The 17,327-nt window shown below is 41.9% G+C and overlaps 1 protein-coding gene across 1 annotated transcript; it reads right to left on the reverse strand.

Annotated features, from left to right (window-relative positions):
- Nucleotides 1-7,431: 7,431 nt before the first annotated feature.
- LOC118287136 (inositol monophosphatase 1) lies at nucleotides 7,432-17,033 on the reverse strand. Its single transcript, XM_035611984.2, has 9 exons — nucleotides 16,872-17,033; nucleotides 16,711-16,782; nucleotides 14,039-14,172; nucleotides 13,067-13,171; nucleotides 12,812-12,857; nucleotides 12,593-12,701; nucleotides 12,285-12,393; nucleotides 10,772-10,923; nucleotides 7,432-8,160 (listed from the first exon to the last, which is right to left on the reverse strand). The coding sequence occupies exons 2-9, from the start codon at nucleotides 16,771-16,773 to the stop codon at nucleotides 8,042-8,044; spliced, it is 837 nt and encodes a 278-aa protein (XP_035467877.1). The 5' UTR covers nucleotides 16,774-16,782; nucleotides 16,872-17,033; the 3' UTR covers nucleotides 7,432-8,041.
- Between the last annotated feature and the right edge of the window lie 294 nt (nucleotides 17,034-17,327).

Below are 17,327 nucleotides of genomic sequence, written 5' to 3' on the forward strand. Positions count from 1 at the left end.
TTGCAGCAGAATGTTTTACGCACTCTTCGTATGCAAGCGCTGTTTTAAATCGTGCATACAGGACTTGTTTGTGAGTGAGCTGGTTAGGGAGGGGAGGGTATTGGTGTCGCTCAGAGAGAAAGAGAGGGGGGGGGCAAGGCGACGTTGTGTGAGGCATCAACAGGAAGAGGAGAAACAGGCGAACTGGTGGCTCCACGAAATAAACGTATGTTATTTTAACGCAACATAAATCTCGCTATACACGATATTGTCTTATCCTATATCCTGTTTGAAAATATATCGATATGTTTTAAAATGTGCTTTAGCGCCCAGCCCTACCTGTTTTATGTTCATTTATTGCTTTCATCTACCTGCCGCAGTGAGCCCATTCACACCCGGATGGGGTTGGCAGCACTGTGAGAAGCTGCAGGTAATGGGTGTCGATGCATCCACCATCTCCTGGATCACTGACTACCTGAAGGGCAGGCCACAGTTTGTTGACTGGGCCGTGTTCTGTTTGATGCGGCGCGATGAAACATCAGACAGTCATAACTCAACCATATGTGGTCATATCTTTATCAAATTTCTCAGGAATGACAACAGTCAACACATCTGTATATCGATATTGGTCATAGCAACACCTACTGGGAACAGGAAGTTACAAGTTTTGAACCTGAACATCCTCTGCCTTGCCACATCCAATTCAAATTTGGCCGGCTTATTTGTGAGACATTGATGATGTTACATTTTAAACAATAATTAATAATTATCAAAGATAATTAAGAATTATGAAAATCAATAGAGCTTATTAATCAATGTTAAAAGCAACGGGGCACCACCCGGAAACCGGGACCAATAACCAAATCGTCCATTCAGTCTCAAAATGTTCATATCTGGTAGATTGAACTGAATGTGTGAATTTGAGCACTGACTCTGTCAACCAGCCAATATCACAATGTACATGCAAATAACACAAAACAACTTATCTTTAAAGTATAACAGCATTTATTAACTTTAGCAATATCAACGTACAATCAATACTTCTTTTTATCTACAAATGTCTTTAATAAGCTAAGCTACCAATCATATATCATATGATCAACATATGAAAAAACCACAAGAAGCAAGAGTGTGTGTGTGAGCGTGCATGTGTGTGTGTATGTGTGTGTGAGCGTGTGTGAGCGAGTGTGTGCACAGACGTGTGCCCGTGAGAAGGTGAGGAGGAACAAAATGGCGGACGTGACCTGGGAAGTTACGTGATGCCAGATAATGGTGGGGGGTGAGACTTCAAGTTAAACGGCAGCTACCTTCAAACATTTGACTCTAACAAAGGAGAGATCGGGGACGAGGTTATCTTCAGACCAGAATCTCTCAAACACCCATGTGTAAATGTTCGTTAGTGAGAAAGCAAAGGGAAAGTGATCAAAGCAGCAGTAAGGCTCATGCGATGATGACTGAGGTTCAACACCTGGTCTGTGACGCAGGTGCACAGCGGCTCATCTGGTGAGCTGGCACGTCTCTGGTCTTTAAACAGACGACAGCGTGCTGAGTTCAGACACGATGGGAGAGCAACACAAAATAGTCCGACGTGGTGGGACACAAATCACAGTCAAGCAACACTGATAATAACGCGGCTATTAAAGCAGCAATAAACGGGACGCGGTGGTCCGGTACAAACTTCACAACAATACACAGTAAGTTCAAGTTACTGAAACACATAAAATGCCTACGTTATGCTCAGAGCTAAAGCCTCTTACTTTATCTACCTGCCGCAGTGAGCCCATTCACACCCGGATGGGGTTGGCAGCACAGCAAGCGTGTGTGGATCGTCCTCGGATGCGGTGAGGCAGGAGCCGTGGCGCATGGTCTTCCGGGTTCGGATCCACCAGCGGTTGCCTCGGTTGAGGGTCATGTCTTGGTACCGGTGCTGTGTGCATTTCCAAATGGATTCCGGTTCGTCCAACGAAGTCGGGAATCCTAGGGACTGGTTCAGCTGCGTGCACGGTCACTTCTTCTGGTTTCTAGAGTAATCGTCGCAGTGGACAAAGTCTAAGTTAGAAGTGGTTACCTCCTTTGTAGGACAGAGGAACCCACCTGATCAAAAAGGGTTTCTTACCTGGAGAGCGATGAGCTGTGGGCATTGCATTCTATCATAGAGTCTGTGACATCACGAGACCCCTCGCAGTGCCGTGCGGGTCTCTGCCAATGAGGGATTCGAGTTCGGCTGTGTCCAAATCACGCCCCCAGATGGGAGACGCGGGGACATGCGGCATTCAGGCTTCTGAGATGTGAGCGGCCGAAGTTCTCATATACCCACGGTGCTCGTGCACAACAATCCCCCTTTTGCTCTGAAGAGTGGGATGCAGTTCGCAGTGTTCAGAGCAACTCAAGCACTGAGCATCTGTGGGAAAGAAGGGGTAACCTGAGGGTTACAGTCCATGTATTCCTGAGAATGGGAAAGAGTCAACAGTCTATGCAGTTCAGAAAGGCTTTGCGTCTAGGGAGTTAACGGACAAAGTCTGGGCAGAGTTTACTAACTAAGCCTAGTTGCATTAAACATCACAAAAATCAAAACACAAGACAAAATATTAACCAAAACCATTCCCTTGCTGCTGTTTGATCATCGATGATGGCACAAAACAAAAAGAAAAGGAGAAAGAGATAGGGAAGGGTGTTAATTGTTAATACACCAGCTCCGGGGAGTTAGCCATTGGAATGGCGCAGCCTGGTGTGTGAAGTCGTGTCTGAACAAGGAGTCCAGTCTGGCCTGTGGTGTTTTGCGTGTCTGCATGTGATGTGTGCAGCAAATGCCGTGAGGATTTAACAACTAAAGAGCCAAACTGACTTGGTCTTTTGGAAAAATGCCGACCTACTAGTTTACTAGTAACTTAATGGTTAGTCTAGTCGCTTTGAGACTAACTTTACCAATTTGTTCCCTTCAGCTGGACGCTGCCTTTGAGGGTGTCGTCGGTGGCGAGGTTTTGACCTCTGAATAAGTTCATGATCTCAATCTCCGTGTCGACGGTTGAGGTTGAGGTGATGGAGGACATAGTGTATGGGTCTCCTTGGGGAGCCATTAAGAACACGGTCTAGCTTTCAAGGGTTAGTTTAGTGGATGGATCAAGCCGGTTGTAGGACATGAGCTTCGGTGGCAGGTCTGCTAACGTGCCAAGCTTGTCCTACTTACTTTTACATGTATTAGGGTGTAGTATCATACTATGCCAGATGTAACTGTGGGAGTTGTGTAATAATTGTTCCTATTATTACTAACTAAACACTAGTTCATGCTGTCTGGAAGCTGCTGGCAAAGTCTAATCATGCAAAAGCACAGAAAAGCAAGAAGTAACATCTACAATGACTCTGGTACCCTGGAGGGTCTTATCCAGGTCATGTAATTGTTCTGGTTGGAGGAGGAGTCTCTGTGGCTCTCGGTGACGAACCAGAGTGTGACTCCTGTGTGAAAGGGGAAGGTTCTTTCCTTAGGCTGCTTCTTCCTGGTGTAAGAGAGACTGCTCCTGGGGGGGGGGGGCGTGGCCTTGACCCCCTTTGTTAGGTAGGTCCCTCTGCTGATGAGGTGTTTGGCACTTCTAGCGCCACCTACATGCTTGCTAGCAGGCTGCATACATTTCTTGCATGTCAGCTGCACGTCTCCTAATTAACTGCATGTTGAGGTTACTCAGTTTGCAGTGCAAGGTGACTCTCTGGTCACAGCTGTAAAAGAGGAGGGACTTCAAGTCTGTTGGACCACGGATCATTTGGTTCCTCTGCAATTCCTCATTGCTGGCAAATAACTTATTTACAAAGGTTATAATCTTGGGGAAAGGACAGAAAGGAGAGAAAGATCACAGTGTGCAGGTCTGTGTCAAATAACCTAAAAGGACCTACAGCTCCGGCCACTAGGGGTGTCTGGCGACTTATTTTACCTGTCTGTAAATGCTACCTAGGGCTATGCGGACCTCTGGTGGTAGGTCGCAAGAAAGGGTGAAAGGTGCACAGGTGTAGCTAAGACCTGTGGCTTACAAAGCAGCAGTGTACTACTGAAGATTAGCTAAATCCTATCTTACCAGGAATTTAGTGAGGTGAACCAGCAGGGATTGAACATGCAACTGTGTTGGTTTTAGCACTACCTTCAAGCAAACTATGTACAGCTATGTGTAAGCCTCCGACCACATGGGGGCAGTACAGGGCTGAGTGTTTTTCTCAGCAAAGGAGAGAAAAGCTTGTGGTCCAGAAACATTGAAGATGGTCATGCTGGGGTGGCTGTGGATTCACAGGCGGAAAGAAGTTTGAACCAGGGTCAGGTTCTGGAAGAAGAAAGAGGCGTGGATACACCTCACTATCACCTCTTGGGTGAAGCGGAGTTAGCGGCTTGGTCACCCAAGAAGGACAGGAAAGAGAGGGCACGGGTCTTGTGTGTGACGGTTCAAGGAGTGTCCTGGGCTCTCTTGGTTCCACCCCCCAATTTAATAAACCGAACTTTGGCAGTGGAAGGGGCACGTATTTGGCCTGGTTATGCTGGCGAAGGGCCAGCATCAAGTGTTGTTAAGGTGTCCGGCGGACCTGGGGGAGGACGGGACATGTCAAGCTTCTTTGCTGTCTCCGTCAGACGTCTTTTTGGCTGAGGGAGGTCCTGCAGACATGGTTCGACTCGAACCTGGGGGTGGGTTGGTTCATCAGCCCCTTGGCCGTGTTGCCTGCTCTGCCGGGGAGGTGGCCAGCATCTTTGGGGTTCAGTTTTGCCGTACACCTTAACGCGTGGCCTTTCATCACCATCGAGCGTTAAGTTCCCTGGAACTAGGATATTGGCATTGCCTTCATATCCTCTGGCAGAACGCATGCGTGTTGTGCATTCTAGCTGGCAGCAATCCTCGCCCCTTTGTTCAGAACGCAAGGAGGTGGGGCTGAGGATTAGGACTTAGTTATGGGGGCACCCATGTCCATCAAGCAGGCTGGTGAAGATGCTTAGTGGTCATCTGAAAAGACAAAATTGGAGACTGCCCAGAGAGGGATCGCTAGGCTACTAGCGTGTGTCTCCTGATAACCTGGGTCCATCTGCTCGTTTGGCTCGAGGGCTTCATTGAGCAGGTGTCGGCTGTTTAGGCCAGAAGAGGACATCTCTTCAAGATCAGGAACACTGTCTGGTTCCTGGATGGCCTTGCAGGCAGCGATGCTTACCTGGCTGGTGTGGCCAGCACAAGCGTGTGGTCCGTCCTCAGATGCGGCGATGCGCTAGCCGCGGTGCTTCCTAGCAACTGCCCGCGGTGCACGGTCCTCCTGGTTCGGATAGACCGGCGGTCGACTCGGTTGAAAGACTGTGGGTTCTTGATCCCCTGCAGGGATCAATCGACAGAGCGTTCTGTCTCAACGGCTCTTGTCTCGGTACCGGTGCTGTGTGTGTTTCCAAACGCGCAGTGGAAGAAAAAAAAGGCGGCTTCCGGTTCATCCAGCGAAGTCGAGTATCCTGGGGACTGGTTCAGCTGCGTGCACGGTCACTTCTTCTGGTTTCTAGAGTAATCGATGCGGTGAACGAAGTCTAAGTTAGAAGTGGTTACTTCCTTTGTAGGACAATGGAACCCACCTGATCAAAAAGGGTTTCTTACCTGGAGAGCGATGAGTGGTGGGCATCGCATTCTTTTATAGAGTCTGTGAGGTCACGAGACCCCTCGCGGTGCCGTCCCTCATTGCCGTCTCTGCCAATGAGGGATGCGAGTTGGGCTGTGTCCAAATCACACCCCCAGATGCGAGGTCGCCGCAGGTCTCTGCGGGGGTCCAGGGGTGTTGGCTTCCTTTCCTTTGTACTGATTCTTTCTTCATAAGACCATGCGGCATTCAGGCTTCTGAGATGCGAGCGGGCCGAAGTTCTCATATACCCACGGTGCTCGTGCACAACAAAGGTTATCAAAAGATTTTAATTCCATCGCTGCAAAGTTTGATGTTGCTCCATGATAGGGGACATTGTTCTGCCTTGCAGGTTTACCTGATCCAACTCATATTTGGTCATAAAAAAATTGTTATGATCTTACACAGATCTTATGCTTAAACCATGACACACCCTGATGTGCGCTTATGTGCGAGGGCCCGATCAGTGCTGCTTGCAGATTAAATTTACATTTGTACTTCTTATATTTTGTGTGTTATGTCCCTGATATTTGCTTCTGCAACACTGGCATTTCCCAGTTTGGGATCAATGAAGTACATTCATTAATTAAATTTTTTTTTTTCAATTCATAGAAGGAAAAAATACAGTTTATCTTTTTTGTTTTTAGGTCAAAGCTAATATGGTAGGGATGTCCCGATCAAGTTTTTTTGCTGCTGATCCCGATCTGAGTCATTTAGGGAGTATCTGCCGATACAGATTCCTTTTTTTTCACAATATAAACAAGTAAACAAACTAAAAGTTGTCTTTATAAATAACTTCTCGAATGCGCTTAGTGCAGAATTATAGTGAAAGGAGTATACTTATATAATTATATATATATAATTAAAGTAAAAACTGAATATCAAAATAATACAATTGCAGGGCACTCATTTGTAATCAAAGAAGTGCTTTTATTGGAGCTGTTACATGAATTATACTTTCGCTTCAAAATGAAGTGAAAGTTCTTTTTTAGGAAAATCGGCATCTCTGCCGTGTTAGAGATGACAATGTCGATTGAGACTGCATCAAAGAGTCTCTAACTGTCCAAACGTGTGCAGGGTGGCTTGGTTTACATACCGCATGCTGTAAATCAAAAGGGGAATCAATCCTAATGTCTGTGGTAAAGACACTAGCAGTCACATGTGATAAAAGACCTTGTAGGTGTCACTGGTCACGACCCTTGTTGTAAAGCTCTAGTAGGGCAGTGTCTGAAATGCAGTGTCGAGAGGGTAGGGAGTACAGTTCCAAGCTCCAAAAGCTCCAACCTGTATTCTCTACCACAGCGACGAATTCAATTACCTTCTTTGTAATCTTTTGGCCTTGTAGCTGTCTCAAGGAAAATTCTCTCTCCTTTTAAAAGTATCTGCCAATGTGAGTGCTGCCTTCACCTGAGTTACTTGTAATAAAACGCAACTCACTGTATTACGTTGCATTTTAATTGTTAAGTGCTGTATCAAATAGGTAGTATTGAACGCAGCTCCAGCACTACCGCCTCGCGAAATGTTGGCATTGCAGACATTACTGTAAAGTGACAGTAAAGGCTGGGGTCGTGCTCAATAAAGGGGATCCCGATCAGATAAAAAATGCCTTGATTGTCCCTCGATACTGACCGTTGAGATCCGATCGGGACATCCCTAGAATATGGACATTTATGTCCTGCACACTTGTTTGATACTACACATGTTACATAAGGGCTGACAGCTTTTTTGGATTAAGTGAACATGTGTTTGCATGCTGACACCTGCAGGGCTTTAATGACATGAATTTATCCATTTATCTGTTGTGTGTCAAAGAGAGGCTTGGTATAAGCAGGAAATAGTCAAAGTGCGTTTTTATTTGCTGCTTTCCTTAAATTCTTAGAAATAACAATTTTAAACTTCACACAGTTGTCTGGACCTGATAAAGAAGCAGTTATGCACTACATAGTTTTGTGTCATTCTATGTAAATTCTATGTTATATGTGTTTGGTGTATCTATTATTGAATTACCTGTAGTGCAAACTAGTCATGGCAAAGTAATTGAAGAGTATACTTACTGTAAATTAATCTATGAATACATAAAATACAATAACCCACGAATGGAAAAGTAATATTATCGGTCAAAACCTGAACACATTTATACTAAAATTACTTCAATAATGTTTTTTATCTATGAAGTTCTTCAATCAAATAATATAGATAAAACAAAGTGTGATTACAAAACGTAAAAGGAAGAGCGTGTTGTGACACATATCCCTTCATCACAACTTCCTTATTATTAATCAGGGTGTTACTGTCTGAATAAGTCAAAACAGAATAGATTCAGTCTGAATCTGTGAATGTCTCGGTCAAATTGTCCTCAGAGGTAAGTTCATCATTTTAGTTCTCAAGGCAAAGACAGAATCCTGACGTGATGAATTCGAAACAGCTGAGGGCAGTAAGTCAACTAGTGATCTGCGTCGTCCCTGCCAACGTCAAACTCTATTATCTCCTTCACAAGGCGTTCTGCAATCGCCCTGCTGCTCGCCACGATCAGTCTCCGAGACATTAGATCAAACGGTCCACCTGTTTAAAAGAAGAAACGACAACTAAGGATAACTGTAAAAAAGTTAAGCATTTAAAAAGAAATGTGTGGTCTGACAAATTTCAAGAAGTGCATTCTTCATCGTTTTTGCATAATAGTAGCATGAATAAACCACCTGATGAGGCTAAATGTACCACTCCAACAAGGTGTTTTTTGTTCTGTTACTAGAGCTGACATGATTTGTGTATTAGCTGAGTAACAGCAACTATGATGAAAGAATAATCATTAAAGTCATATTTGAAAAGGGCAAACATCCTCAAAAGAGCTTGCTTGTTCTCCGTCTCCCAGTCCCTCCATTTTCTGACCGTGCATCACACCATCATTCAATTAGCCAATTATAGCTACTAAATTAATGAAAACAACAGAATTTATACCGGTAATCAAAGTTTATTTAACCAACATCTCTATTTTTCATATTCAAATTAGTGCTGTAAATGGACTGGACTGTATTTATATAGTGCTTTTCTAGTCATATAGACCACTCAAAGCGCTTTACAGGAACGTCACATTCACCCATACCACGCATTTTTCTGTCACATTCATACACATTCATACACTCTTGGAAGGGCCGTCAGAGGCAAGTTAGGGTTAAGTGTCTTGCCCAAGGACACAACAGCATGTGTACTGGCGGAAGCTGGGATCAAACGACAAACGACTCTACGTCCTGAGCCACAGCCACTCCAAACAGACAGCTGTCAATCAATTAACTAATTCATCGCACAATTTGCTGTGATTATAATTTTTTTTTTCTTCTTGAGACTGAACTTTGTAATAATGGATATTTAAATGTAAAATTATGGAATTTATGTAGAATCAACACTAAGGAAGTATTTAAACTCAAATACTATTGTTTAATAGCATCTTTTTTAACTTTGAGCACAGATTCTCTCCTGTGAACTACAGATTTCCAATAAAACCATCAAGGCAAAAGTGACTCACCGAGGCCTCGCCGATGTGTCCAGATATCTAGCAGCTAAATATCTGGACACGTCGGGGAACCATCTCCTGTGTGATCTGTGATGTGACAGGGATTAAGTGTATCAACCTGGAAACCACAACAACACTCTTCACACATATTCTCTGAAAAATCATTCACGCAGACTATATGTCATGTGCGTTTTCACTATAACAGATGATGAGCGTAACCTTGAGCTCACTGCGGAACCACATATTAAAGTAAAATTAAAATTAAAGTTATTTCTCTCCGTCTGCACAACACAGAGAGCGTCTGCTCAAACTACTTCCTGTTTCTGACCTTTCAACATAAGAGTACTCTGCAATATATTGACCACAGTTTCTTTTGGACATCCATCTTGAAAGTCACAAACCATTCCTGTTTAGCATATTTTCCTGTGTCACTTCTCACGTGTGTTTTTGTGACAAAACCTACTTTGGAGACGTTTCTCCTGGTGAAGGTTCATGTAGTGGGTAAAATCCCCCCTTCCAATTATTTTGCTTATGTCTCTATTTGTTGTTGTCGTTAGTATGACGGGCGAGACCAGACGAGACCACAGTTGCTTGGCAACAAGCATCTTGCATTTCAATTGCTCCTAATGCCCGTGAAACCAACAATTTATTAATATTTGGAAATTGACTCGCAGGCTGCATCGGCCCGGGGGCTGCCAGACTTTGCCGATCCCTGTTTTTTACCATTGCATCAAGGCAAGTCTAAAACAGGTAAGAGGCTGGTCTATTCAAGTGGTCTGTGTGACAACAAAGGTGGAAACAACTCTGGAAATCCTAGACAGGCTTAATTACAATACAATATGATTCAATATTCCACTAACCCAATTGGCCAATCCTTTCAACACCTCAGACAGTGTGATGTCTCCGTCTGTAAGGGGGGTTCTGGTAAATTATATTCACGTCAGTTAAAAATCCTGAATTCATAGATGAAGCATCTCATGCCTCGGGCACACTAAACGATTTTCAAAATCGGAAGATCTCTGTACCATTCATACTACACAACTTGACTCATCTGTGACGGGGGGTCAAACACTACAAAATACTTCACCAGGAAAAAAAATCACACCTTGATAGTTTGATTTCAAATCCATTGTGGTTGTGTATTGAGGGAAAAGTACAAAATTGTGTCTGTCCAAATAATTTGGAACCTGACTGTATGTGCCCTCTATTACTGTACATTACTAATACACAGAGAGGATTGTCTTGGCAGAAACAAGGGCGTGGTCACTTATAAATAGATTTGTCTTTGACTTGCTAAAACCATTAGCAAAGTACAGCTACCTTCTCATTCTAAATCTCAGACAAGCCATTATGTTAATGGAAGTGTTGCTAAAAATTAACATTGCATGTCATCCTGCTACTTCCTATTTGAAGTACATAGATAACCACTCCTCACATCTTTCTCAGGCATTAGTGATAATAAAAGGAGATAAAAATCAATGACGAGAACTGGTCAAGATAAATAATTTATGTATACGAATAAATAGTGTTTGCAAAAAAAGAACAGTTCTGTTCTGCAGTTTTTTTCCTACAAGCTTCATCAGCCTGCTGCCCATCATCAACATTCATCCAGTGGCTCAGCAACCTCAAGTTGTGTTTGTAGAGCTCACATTCTCTGTGACTCACCTGAAATGTCCATGATAACTCCGCCAGCTTCAGTAACAACTGCCGCCCCTCCGGCCATGTCCCAACAGTGGATGCCCATGTGGTAGTACGCATCAGCCGAGCCGCACGCCACCAAACACATGTTGATAGCCGCACTGCCCGGGGAACGGATTCTGTGGATGGAAATGGGATTTTTGCTCTACAGAAGGTTTAAAGGAGGTATTATGCTCATATTCAGGTTCATGATTTTTAATTTAGGTTATAACTTGAAAAGGTTGCACACTCTAATGTTCAGTAAACATGTCAGTTTCCTCACACTGTCCATTCCTGCAGCTCCTCTTTCCAGCCTCGCTCTGAAACACTTGGTTTTAACTCCTGTCTCTTTAAGGCCCCTCTCCCAATGATTTCCAGTCTGCTTCCAGCACCTGTATGAATTGCGGCCTCCGTTCTTGCTTTATCTCGCTCTGTTTAGGGGAGTCAAGACTAGCCACTAGTGCACTTCTGTACCATTGTAATAATAATGATCTAATGACATAATCTAGAATTGTATTAAATAAGTTCATCCTGAACATGAATGTATTAAAATATCCCACACTTTTATCTCTCCCATTTATGAAGTTCAAAAGGAAGTACAGTCCTGCTCCCCTTTTTCCTCCTCATTTCTTCTGTTCAAATGGTGAACAGCTTTCTTATTCATTTATTTTCAAAAGGGAGACTTTTTACACACACTTACAAAAAGGAAAGCCAAACCAAAAAAGCCTTTCTGTTTACATTCATGTAAGGGTCATTGTAACCGATACTGAATAATAATAATAATGATAAATTACTGTTAACTGTGATATTTGCTGAGACGGTTATCATACCGTGAAGATCTCATACCGTTGCAACCCTAATTACGATGTTACGGAAGCATCGGACAACTAGTCACGAGGCCTTTCAGGAGCTTCAGGGGCAGTGATTTCTGTGGGGGAGAGGAGCTCCATTAACCGCAGACATTAGGCTTTTTAACTTTGCAGACCTTTTATAAATAACTTATATCTTATAACACACTAGAGGAAAGGGAAAAACTGAAAGAATTACTATGTCTCTTTTAATTTTAATTTAATGCAGAGTTATGAGTGTTATATTCTTCATGGCTAACATGACAAAAAAAAGCTGTTTGTGATACAAATGGTCAGATTTGATAGTTCTGCCTTAAATTGGTAGTGTTCCAAATCAGAATCAGTTGGTGGCAGTATTCGCCATTCCTGTGCTGGATTCAAACATGGATTCTCAGGAAATGATGCATGTTAACAGTGTTACTGTTTTATCACAGTGATAAATGACTGAAAACAAAGGAAATTTCACACTGCTGCAGCTTCACATTAGAAGAGTTCAACTGACATATTGTGAAGGACTTTAAAGAAACAATGTGTTTGTCACATTGTGTTTCCAACTGCTGTTTCTACCGGTAACTAAAGAAACCATCAAATCAGCTGGGACTAAGATGAAGAAGAAGTTAAGGCATACAACTTGTTCATATGTGCATATTTACCCATGTACAGGGATGGTGAGGATGGTCTTTATGTTGGCTAACATTATTTTGAATTGCTCAGGATCGCTCTTGAAGCCCACTTCTGTCAGTAGCAGAGACTGGTTAATATCTAGGATGGATGGAGAACAATAAAATATTAGCCTTTAAACAGGTTATAAATTCACAGAAATCACAAAGAGTTTAATTATAGCTACTGCCTTTAAGATCTCACTGTGAGGAGCTATTAGTAAAGAATCTCTTAGTGATTTTGCCTCCATCTGGTTGATTTTTTACAAACTGCAACACCAAAACCTGAAGTGATTGTTTACCTTCTTGTCCAGACACTTTGATCGGGATTCCATTGCAGAATGCTCCTTTCCCTTTCCTTGCTGTGTACATTTTGTCCTCTATGCAGCTGTAGACAATACCAAACTGTATCTGAGAGAAACAGCAGTGATTTATTTGGAGTTGGAGGAGGAAAGAAGAAAAAACCACTGTGACAAAGCTACAGAGTAATTTACACATGATTCACAAACAAAAAAGCGTACCTCTTTCTTCACAGTGAAGCCTATCGACACAGACACAAATGGGAAACTGCACAAAAGAAATTTACAGTTTAAAACATTTGTTTGATGAATCCCCTTAGGTCAAAGCTCAGAGGAACCCAGTGTCAGTATCATCTACATTGTCAAATATTCCCTGACAGATAGAAATCCTAGAACCTAATTAAAACATTAATATAAGTGAGCAGCAACGAAGATAAAAAACAATCCAGAGTATCTCAGCGGTTCATAGAGTCATACTTGTGAACAAAGTTGGTGGTTCCATCAATAGGGTCGATGATCCAAGTGGGACTGTCAGTTAGAATACTTGGTGCACCTGCTGATACCGACTCCTCGCCTATAAAGCTTCAAAAGCACAAAATATAAAAGAGAAACAAATGGTCATTTATAGTCATGTTACAACAAATGGAATGAACGAAACGTGATAATGTCCACCAGCTGTATTAACTCTCACTTTTCTACAAGTCTGTAATTTGTTATTGTTATTTTAGATAATTCAAAAAATACCACCAGTAGCCTGGATGCACTGGGTTCATTATTGAAGTATTTGTATGTAATTTTGTGTATTTGAGCATCCTGTGGATAGTTTTCAACGTGCAATTACAAAAACTGAACATCGAGTATTTTAAGACAACAACAATAAATTACCAAATTAATTAAAATATTCAGTATCTTCACATCAGTCAAGTATTCCTAGCAGTACAGAGAAAGTGTTGTGACAGCATTTGTAGCTTCATATTTACAATTAACGATTCACCGATATATTAAAAGAACAAGCATGAAGTTGCCCAGCAACAAATCTGAGTGAAATTAGGGTCAAGGTTCTTGATAAACTCAAGGCTCTTCCATAAATGACAGATAGTACAATCCAGAGCTGCGGGTAAAGAATATTTTGATTATCGATTAATCGATAAGTTGTTTGGTCCAAAAATGTCATAAAATGGTGAAAAATGTTGATCATGTTTCCCCAAACTCCAACATGATGTTTAGTTTTGTCCACACACCAAAGATATTTATTTATTGTCACAGAGGAGCAACGAAACGAGAAAATATACACAGTTAAGAAGCTGAAATCAGAGAATTTTGACTTTTTTTCCCATAAAAACTTCTTGAACGATTAACTGATTATCAAAATAGTTGGCGATTCATTTAGTAGCAGCTCTAGTTCAATCAATAAGTGCATTTACCACCTCTCCATGTCAAGTCAAGTACCTGTGTGTTGGGTACTTTTCCTTGATGGAGGATATAATAAGCTGCTCCACTTTTTGGTCCGTTTCAGTCACAAGGTCAACGGGTGAGCTCTTCTGCATCACGTCAATGTCCTTTTGCAGCGCCTCACGGATCATCTGGCAGAAGCAAGACGGGGACAAAGACCATATATATCAGCTGTTACATAATGTTGGTCAGAGATGGTTAGGTTTGAGCTCCAAATTACAGTAAATACGTATTCAGGTATATACAGCAGTGTTTCCCACATGATTTTGGGAGACTATGGTGGGTGGATGTCAGACCCTCTATTGCAGTGGTTCCCAACCTTTTTCTTCAGGGACCCATATTTTTACCATAGCATATATTGATGACCTTCACGAACCCAACCAAGTACATTTAGAACAAGTACAAGGAGGAAAGTAGAAACCTACTAATTGTATTTCTTATATTCACTGCAAAAATAAAAGAACAGCAACAGCATGGAAAAGTAACTGTTCAATAAATGTAGTGAACTTAACACTTGCAGGAAGTCATTGTTAAATTAGCAATATGTATAAATTCAGAACCGATTATTTTCTGTGGATATTGAAATGCATGTGACAATTTTTCCTTATATTTTTAGGAACACATTTCTCTCTGTATTATGATTTTAATTTTTTATTTCACAGTCATACACACATCTTAAGAGTCCAAGTACCCTGGCTTTTAATGAGAGCTCTGAGACTGTATATCCTGAGCCAGTGATGGGTTGTCAGAAACAGTGATTAGCTGCAGTAGCTAAACAGTTTAATAGACTAATATTTAGACCTACCTACACATTAATACTGTGGAAAGATTTCCTATTCACAAAATTTCCCTCGTTTACTGGTGGAGCCTTAATAGAAATATGAGTTCCATCTATGCAGCCAATCACACCTGGAAATCCTAAAATATATCTCATTAATTGATTAGTGCTTAAAATCTTAATGCTTCATACTAAATTAATTAAACATTTGTTAGAGCGATACCTGCAATCCTGTGGAATTTTTTAATTCAATTCCAACATTACTGTACCTGTGCTAGGACGGATTCTCATATTATAAGATTGATATTTAAACTCTGTAATTTGGAGTAAATGTGTATTTCATCGACAACAGGGGACACAGTACAAACTAACTAGCATTCACCGGATCATCTAAATAATGCCCAGTTGATAGGAATGACTTTTCCGTCCGCCTGTAATATTCATATGTGAACTATGGCTCTGTAGATACTGTAGTGACAGTCGCTATGGCGATGTTAATCACTGACCATAGGAAAAAGAATCACTGGACAAGAGAGATTGAGACAGATCTTTAATATTCTAAAATCTTTGGATTCACGTCTGTTTAGACTTCAGTCTCGAAACACAAATATTTTCTGCAGCTTTTCCTCTTTCCATACTTATCCAGACCTTGGAATTACTAAAAATCAAATTCCGTACTTTTCCATACTGCGAGGGAACCCTGTTTTAATTAAAATTACTGCAGGTACCAAGTTCACTATTTATCGTTCACTGTGCAGTTAATTGTTCTGTGCTGTTGTTGTTTTTATGCAAAGAATTATATTTTCAAAATAACCTACTTTTCCCCTTTTTTGTCATGGTATGTGGGTGGGGGCAGTCAGTGTCCATACAACACACAGGTCGTAAGGATATTAATGGTGGTGATCATCATTCATAAACATACTACCTTTGTATTAATGATTAAATTCTTTACTACATAGCACAATTGTTTACAAGAGCATAAAATTCTTCATAGATCTAGCCTCCAAAATTGCTGTCAAAGTTCATAAGATTGATGGATTTAACTTTAAAATGTACAAAATGTCCTTCTGGGGGGAGAATGACCCCTGACCCCCCTACAGGGTCTGAGGTCCACCCCCCATACTCAGTCAAAATCCTATGGGAAACACTGTACAGTTTATGTGTTGACTTTATCATGTTTATAACCTGATAGTAGAATATGTGTAATCTTAATAAAAAAACAGGCTTTTTAGGAAATATTTGATTCAAATTTGTGGGGGGAGGACCGGAGCAGCGCCCAGCTGTGACTGCTGCAGCGTGTCTCCCTTCCTGGGTGTTAGCCACTGCTCTCCTAAATTAATATTCTTAGGAAGCCTGTGCCATGATTAAATAATAATGAAGCCTGAGCAATGATGAATCTTCCTGACATGCAACCACTGAACAGCGTTTCCTCGACATTTGTGCGGGGAACAGCTGAAGGCGGTGACTGTGTAGCTGTGACATCACAGTCCCCTGGAAGTCCTGACGCCTGGTAAAAGAAAGCAGCTGCTGAATGCAGGCTGAGTGTATTTGTCTGTTTATTGCCCGTTTTGACACTTTTACAGAGCCCCTAGACCTCATTCTTTATGAAAACAGGCCAGGAAATCTCAATTTTGACAATATGGGCCCTTTAAGAAAAGCTGTCTGTTTGCAGCAAGAAAAAAAATGATCAGTATGATCAGACAATGGTGACATCCTGAACATGAATGCATCAGAGTCATTACTTTGTCTGATTTTGACTCGTGGTTTGCAAACTGACGCATCGCTGTGATGTGCTGTGATGTGCACATGTCAACTGGACTGACACAACTGTGAACACACAGCCAGTCTGGCTGACGCGGCACGTTTCCGGTCAGAGGGACAACCGTCTTACCTCCCCAGCCCTCCTGGTCACCTCCACGCAGAGGTCCATACACTCCTGCCACGGATCGGCCATGTCGACGACCTGATGACAGAAGCCACAGACACTTTGAAGGGATGTACAGCAGCCCGTCGCGTGGCTTCTTAGCTCAATTAGCTCCCTATGCTAACTACCTTTTACAGAGGGAAGAGGCTCCTGAGGATCCTGAGCTAAAGACAAACACGGCGATATACAGTCGACGCTTCGTGTTGGCACTTCTTGAAGGTTAGAAAGTATGGAAGGCCAAAAGCGCAAGGAACTGTCCATGGACAAATGCGCCTCGAAACGTAAAAAACTGACGTTTCTGGACCGTTCTATTCTTTTCTAATAGGGGTGTTTTTTTCTGTTGCTGTTACTAGTCCTTCCTCTAGGTGTCACTGCACATCCACATGTTCGTTCCTTGGAAACTGTCAAGGCATGGCACACATGACATGACAAGAGTATTTTTACATTGTAATGATTTTTTTACAGAAAAGATCAGAAGAATGTTGTCCAATATTCTAAAATAATAATACTAATAATATATTTTATTCATTGAGCACTTTTCATTGCTAAAAGGAATCTCAAAGTTCTCTTTCTATGGTCCCTGT

Source organism: Scophthalmus maximus, chromosome 16 (assembly GCF_022379125.1).
Source record: "Scophthalmus maximus strain ysfricsl-2021 chromosome 16, ASM2237912v1, whole genome shotgun sequence".
Taxonomy (NCBI): Eukaryota; Metazoa; Chordata; class Actinopteri; order Pleuronectiformes; family Scophthalmidae; genus Scophthalmus; species Scophthalmus maximus.

What these genes read in the sequence shown, in the direction of transcription:
- LOC118287136 (XM_035611984.2), bottom strand. Translation starts at nt 16,773, where the DNA reads ATGGCCGATCCGTGGCAGGAGTGTATGGACCTCTGCGTGGAGGTGACC. An exon ending in GAAAAGTACCCAACACACAG is followed by an intron (nt 13,172 to 14,038) that starts GTACTTGACTTG and finishes GTGCTTTTGAAG; the next exon opens with CTTTATAGGCGAGGAGTCGG. An exon ending in ACCACCAACTTTGTTCACAA is followed by an intron (nt 12,858 to 13,066) that starts GTATGACTCTAT and finishes TCTTTTGTGCAG; the next exon opens with TTTCCCATTTGTGTCTGTGT.